This window comes from Primulina huaijiensis, chromosome 16, assembly GCF_012295235.1.
Source record: "Primulina huaijiensis isolate GDHJ02 chromosome 16, ASM1229523v2, whole genome shotgun sequence".
Taxonomy (NCBI): domain Eukaryota; kingdom Viridiplantae; phylum Streptophyta; class Magnoliopsida; order Lamiales; family Gesneriaceae; genus Primulina; species Primulina huaijiensis.
This window is the reverse complement of record NC_133321.1, coordinates 10,398,727-10,405,905: the sequence shown is the minus strand read 5'-3', so window position 1 is coordinate 10,405,905 and position 7,179 is coordinate 10,398,727. Positions and strand designations below refer to the sequence as shown.

Here is a 7,179-nt window from a genome sequence, read left to right as displayed (position 1 = left end):
CTAAGCTACGTGTCTCATTTTCATACAAATCAGGCGGCACTCGGGCGGTCGAAAGTTACCGCTCGGGCGCGGAGAGTTCTGTCCGAGCCTTAACTTATTCTACTCTGGCGCTCGGGCAGTCACACTTTACCGCTCGAGCGCGGAACGTTCTGCACGAGTGTTCATATCCACTGGTGCTCGGGCGGTCACAACTACCTCCCGGGCGCCACATCTTCTGCCCGAACAAATTTCTATTGAGCACTGGCGCTCGGGCGCCAACTTTTCTGTCCGAGGCTTCTTGCCATTGCATTTCTTCACTTTTCCTTTCCTTCCTCATGCCTCCATTACCAATAATAGTTCAAAAGAGTGATATCAAATTTCAGGCCTTACACCCGACAATGAAGTAAGTAATGTTATTAAATTTTGCCATTCTGAAGCATGTGGAGTTCATTTTTCATCCAATAAAACAGCTGCAAAAATCTTACAATGTGGATTTTATTGGCCGTCTTTATTCAAAGATACGCATTTATTTTGCAAATCTTGTGAAAACTGTCAGAAGATGGGATCAATTTCAAAACGAAACATGATGCCTTTAAATCCAATCATAATTACCGAAATATTCGATAGTTGGGGGATAGATTTTATGGGTCCATTCCCATTATCTTTTGGATATACGTACATTTAAGTCGCATTTGATTATGTTTGAAAATGGATTGAAGCAATTGCATGTAGAACTAATGATCATAAAGTTATAAAATTTTTAAAAGAAAATATTTTTAGCCGATTTGGAATACCTAGAGCAATAATTAGTGATGGGGGAAGTCATTTTATAAATAAATCATTTTTTCTTTGTTAAGAAAATATGGCATTACACATAAAGTTTCTACCCCATATCATCCTTAAAGTAATGGTCAAGTTGAACTTGGAAATAGAGAAAAAAAACAAATTTTAGAAATAACAGCTAATCCAAATCGAAAAGATTGGTCTTTAAGATTAACCGACGCATTATGGGCATATAGAACTGCATTTAAGACAACATTAGGGATGTCATCATATATGTTAGTTTTTGGTAAGCATTGTCATTTACCGGTTGAACTTGAACATAAAGCTTATTGGGCAATTAAAGCATTTAATATTAATTTAGATGATGCATCTAAATTAAGAAAATTGCAATTAAATGAACTTTAAGAATTAAGAAATGATGCATATGAAAATTCAAAGATTTATAAAGATAAAACTAAAGTCTTTCATGATAAAAATATTATGAGAAAGTCATTTGAAATTAGACAAAAAGTTTTACTTTATAATTCTCGTTTGCATTTATTTCCAGGAAAACTAAGATCAAGATGGTCAGGACCATTTATAGTTAAATTTGTTTATCCTCATGGTGCTGTTGATATTGAAAATCCTAAAAATAATGACGTGTTTAAAGTTAATGGGCAAAGACTTAAGCCTTTTATAGAAAATGAAATTCTTAATGATGATTTTATGCCTTTATATGATCCACAATAGTTGTTTGATATTTTCATTTTGTTTTTGCAGATTCTAGTTCATTTCCCGGTTAAGTGGCGGATAACGGTACTCCGTGACTATCTAAGTCGGTTTTTTCAGTTTTCCCAAAATAATTGAAATATATAATAATAATAATAATAATAATAATAATAATAATAATAATAATAATATGGATACTTGTATTGTAAATCTTCGTAAATATTTTTCTTGTTTTCCTGATAATGCGTTTTAAAACATTTATAAAGCTAGATGTGAGCGACTAAGGTTGATGATGTCATATGGCATATCGAATGATATCCGTTTGATAATTGAAGCAAAAGTCCGATTGGTTGGGGAAGCAAGTAAAATAATAATAAGACATATGCCAGGATTTGGTAAAAGCACATATGCCAAAAAGCGAAGAGCTAAACGTATAGGTGGATGTCATAAATGTGCAATGTCGACTTGTAAAGGGAAATGCAAAAATGTTGGAATGACATCTTTGAATAGAGAAGATAAAATTTTATTCATTAAGAATGGTCTGAGTAAAGAGCCTTTCGATAATTTTCTAGAGGTTCTTGATACGCATTCTAGTGGGTACGTGCAAAATGAGCTTCTTAAACTATGGTGGCAATTTCAACATGAGGAATATCAATATGGACGGTGGAATCAATCTTATAAAGATCCTACTGTAATAACGCATATCTGTTTAGATAAGTAAATATATATATACAATTTCGTCTCGGGAATCTGACGTTAAAAGACCCTGTTTGCCAATTTATAAGAAAATTGGATACGAATTATATCCTCGACTCATAGAAGGCGTTGAAGCCGTTACTGAACGTAAAATCAGAGGGAGATGTGAGCCACAATCACAACTACGCTATATATATGTATTTTAATTTATGTCATTTTTATTTTCTTTTAATAATAATAATTTCATATTCAAATATTGACTTTTGGCATGTTGCGCTTATAAATTCATATGCTGTGATCTAACAATTGCAGAAAACATATTTCTCAACATGTCGACGTCCACGATAAGTAAAATCAAAAATATTTGTGTATTTTGTGGATCTAGTGCAGGAAATGATTCAATTTATGAAGAGGTAGCAGAAAAGTTTGGAATAACACTTGCTAAAAAAAAAGATTCATTTGGTAAATGGTGGTGGTGAAGTTGGTCTCATGGGAAAAGTTGCAAAAACTGCGCATGCAGCGCATGCAGGTGGAAGTGAAGTCTTAGACATTATTCCAATTACCTTAGCCAGTCTTACTGGACCAACAATAGGAGAACAAATGAAAGTGGACAACGTGTATGAACGAATTACTCAAATGAATGAACATTCAGATGCTTTCATTGCTTTGCCAGGAGGTTTCGGTACTTTGGAAGAAATATTTCATACTGTTTGTTGGGCACAATTAAATATCCACAATAAGCCAATTTGTTTGTTAAATGTTAACAATTATTATGATAAACTGCTATCGTTTCTAAAAAAAGATTCGTTTGTGTTGGATAAGTTTCAAAGGTAGTCGAACACATCAGCAAATTCACATACCACTGGCAATTCTGCTAAGGTAGGGCTCGATTTCAGTAAATCTACTGTATACAAAATGAATCCCTCTGCTCCTTTGTCTAATAATCGAGTCATAGAAAATACAGATATTAAAGGAATCCGAGATCTGGAATCTTTACCGTATAATTTCCACTCATCAGCCATCTCAGGTCTGAATCTGACAATCTTGTGAAAACAATCAACGGTAGCTCTGTACTTGGTCAACATATCGATACCGATAATACAGTCAAAGTCAGACAATCCAAGTACAATACAGTCCAACTCAATTTCATTACCCTCAAACTGTAACATACAATTTCTAACCGAGGCCACTGATATCAAACCACTCCCCAAAGGAGAAGAAACAGAGACGACAGTAGATAATGACTCGACATGCAATGCATGTATCAATGCAAATCGTTCAGAAATAAATGTATGAGATGCACCCGTATCTATCAATACATAAGCAGGATAACCGCAAAGGAAACAGTTACCTGCGATCACATCATCTGGTGCATCTTGGGCCTGCTCTTCTGTCAGTACAAATACTCGAGCCTGCTGTCTAGAAGGTTGGCTCACTGTCTGACTACCTCCTGGCCTCGCCTGGGATTGTGTAGGCGGCTGCTGGAAGGAATGGACAGATGATGCTTGTCTCTCCGGCTGAGGTACTGATGCAGATGATCCTGCACCCTGGGATCGCTGAGCGCCTCTTTGGGAGCAGACTTTGGCGAAATGTCCCTACTGTCTGCAGATGTTGCATCCCCCAACCACTCCATAGCACTGCTCTGTGGGATGTCTTCCACCGCAAGTAGTGCAATACACACCTGTGTAACTCTAGCTAGGATCCCTCTGTCTCGAGCCACTGGAGCTGGATGAACTGCTGCCAGATCTCTTGAACTGTTTCCCTTTGGCTTTCAACAAATCTTTCTTACCATTGCTGCTACCGCCACTCTCGAATCTAGGAGGAGGTTGTGGAAACTGTGCGGTCGGCTGTGGAGGTCTCGGGGCCTGAGCAATATACGATGCTCCTCGCTGCTTAATCAAGCTAGCTTCAGCACCTTTCGCCCTGTTCAAAGCATCAGTAAAGTTGTTTGGTCGCCCCGTATTCACCAAGGTAAAAATGTCAGGATTTAAATCGTTGATAAACTGATCAGCCACAACTTCATCATTTTCTGCCACGTGTGGAGCAAAACGTAGCAATGTAGAAAATTTGGCAACATACTCTTCAATGTTCAGCTGCCCTTGCCTCAAGTTTGCAAATTCTGCACCCTTGTCCTTTCGGTATGACACTGGGAAGAAATGCTGATAAAACTCAATCTTAAACACTTTCCAAGTAATTTCTGTACCTCTCTGTTCCAATGCTCTCTTGGTTGTAATCCACCAATTCTTGGCAACTTCTTGTAGTTGATGCCCAATCAATTTAACTCTTCGTTCATTTGTGTAATCGAGGAAGTCAAAAAGCATCTCAATGTCATCTAGCCAACTCTCACACTCAACGGAGTTCTCAGTGCCTTTCAGAGTCGGCGGTTTAAAGGATTGAAACCGTTTCAGTAGTGTCTCCATCAGTGTTGCAGTAACATCCATAGGATCATTCAAAGTACTGCCTTGTTCAGGCACCGAACGCACAGGCACTGCTGCTCTTCGAGGAGGCATATCTGATTATCAAACGGATTAGTACACAATCTATACAATCTGTCTCAGTCCTCCTCTGATCATATACCTCTGATCCAGAATCGGTTCTGATTCATTTCGTTCTTAATACATGTCGTAATCAAATCAAATAAACAGGTAGACATGTATTACAACAAGAAACATGCTTTCATATAAAACATATGTAAATCAACATACAATGAATAGAATGCTAACATCACAAAAGCAAGGAAGACGACTCCATCTACCCCGCTCACTCTCTTCTAGTTCAGTCTACACAACCTACTGCTATGATACCAACTGTTGTGTGGACCCGGGCTCTAACTCGATTATCTTTAGGATTAAATGGATTGATTATATAATATGATCAAATTTTTTTATTTTTTTTTTAAAATTGCGCAGCATACAAACAAGTGTATGAATCTATACAACAAGTTAGGTAACTTCTTATAGAAATACTAGATCAAATGTCGAATCTACATAGGATCCATCATCAAACAAACTCAAGTCAAACTATACAACTAGGGTTATCAATTCCACATCAACGTTGTATAAACAATCTACAACTAAGCCCGAAATCTCCACTCTAGTCTTGATCTCTTAATCTCTTCGTGACCCTGATCCTGTCCCACCTGTTGTCATGCACACATACAGACACAACAACAGCCGGAAACTCCGGTGAGAATAAATCCCAGTAGAAAACATGTATATATGCAATACATAAAATCATATGCATAAGCATAAACCATGTATCAAGAATATGAATCATAATTTATGACACATTAGTGAATACAAATAAAACTCTTGACTCGATTCAAATCTAAATCTAGGGATCCCGGTGTGAATAAGACGTAACAATCTCCCACCTACTCTCCCAATCGAGGCGGCGGTACGTCTTATTCCCAGACTTCGGTCCTCTCTATATCGAATATCTACAATAGGAGTTGATCTTCTCTTACGCACATCGATACAACCGAATGTCCAGTAGCTTGGCTGATCTGCCACAGACTCTCCTATCTCAATGCTTTAATATAAAGCTCTATAAAGCATAAACACCTATCAAGGTATAACAATCTAGTATGTGATTTAGGACAACTCAAACCAAATCTGATTCGAGTTATATCTCCCGATCAAACATGGAATTATACCTTTCTTTCTGTCATTCTGATTCTGTCGAAGTCTCGAACTCAAAGCTGTCAATATCAATCTGAAATGACATATCGAATAGGCAGAATATCAATAATCAACTCAATTCAGATCTGTTCTGCTCAATATTCCATCTACTTCAATATCAACGGCATAACGGTATAGTCTCGATATCCCCGTCAACTCAGACAATAATAGACATTAATAACAAATCATAATTAATAGCCGAACTAATCCATAATCTCATAAATCTGAATAATCTCAATTCAATATCTGAAAATTCATAGCAATTTCATAACTAATATGTTCTTCAATCTGTTCTTGATTCTACACCGTCTAATATGTCAAGAACGTCATATATCAATCCTATCCGATTCTGACAATATCATAATTTCAAACCATATCAAAATTCAATAAAACTTACGTCTAGTTGAAGCTCTCGTCGATAGAAACACAGTACTGAAATCGGATCAACAATCTGATGGACGGATCTTCCGTAAACTTCAAATATTCTCTGAAGCTCTTCTCGTTTCTTTCTGAGGAATGAAGGAATGAAGTTTCAAACATATATATATCATGCATGGTGAGGGGCAAGTGGCTCGTTCTTTGCCCTGCACGTCTCGCGCATATGCGCGACCTCTACCGTCGCATTTGCGCGAGACCTACTGGTCTCGGCGTCAACCAATTCTACTACCGCGCATATGCGCGCCCTAATCCCGCGCATATGCGCGACATTTTCTGGAATGAAATCTTAGCTACTGGGCACCTCGCGCAGATGCGCGCACCTCGTCGCGCATGTGCGCCAACATCTCTGGACTTGGCAATCACCAATATATCTCCTCGCGCATATGCGCGCCCTGTCTCGCGCATATGCCCGAAGTCCTCTGTCCTCGCGATTGGCTTCTCGCGCATATGCGCCATCTTCTCGCACATGTGCGCGTAAATCTCTGCCCGTCCCCCATGTGTTATCACATACAACCTCAAATAAAGTCTCAGATTGATCCTTCTATAATCATATCAATTCATCAGGTAATCAATATCAGATTACGATAATCAAATCTCCAATTAACAGTATAAAATCCTCGGGCATTACAAAAACCTAGGGTTCCTAATCCATAGAGCTGCCTCCCCTTCCTCTATAATTTCCAGCAAGAATTTTGTTGGTTTTCTTCAAGGAAAATCGAGCCAAGTCGTCCGAGATCGTCTCTCGCACCATCTCCGCTTCGATATCGCAGTATCGTGAGTTTTAATATAAAAAAGGCACGTATATTCTGTTTCTTTCTGTGTCGATCATGTCATAGTATGAATTGCAATGTATTTTGTATGAAAATCATGTGAATGTTGTGTAGAAGTTTGAGCA

At 38.0% G+C, this 7,179-nt stretch overlaps 1 protein-coding gene across 1 annotated transcript; it reads right to left on the bottom strand.

Annotated features, from left to right (window-relative positions):
• Positions 1-3,857: 3,857 nt before the first annotated feature.
• LOC140961006 (uncharacterized) lies at positions 3,858-4,676 on the bottom strand. The gene has a single exon (XM_073419331.1). The coding sequence runs from the start codon at positions 4,674-4,676 to the stop codon at positions 3,858-3,860; it is 819 nt and encodes a 272-aa protein (XP_073275432.1).
• Positions 4,677-7,179: the final 2,503 nt, after the last annotated feature.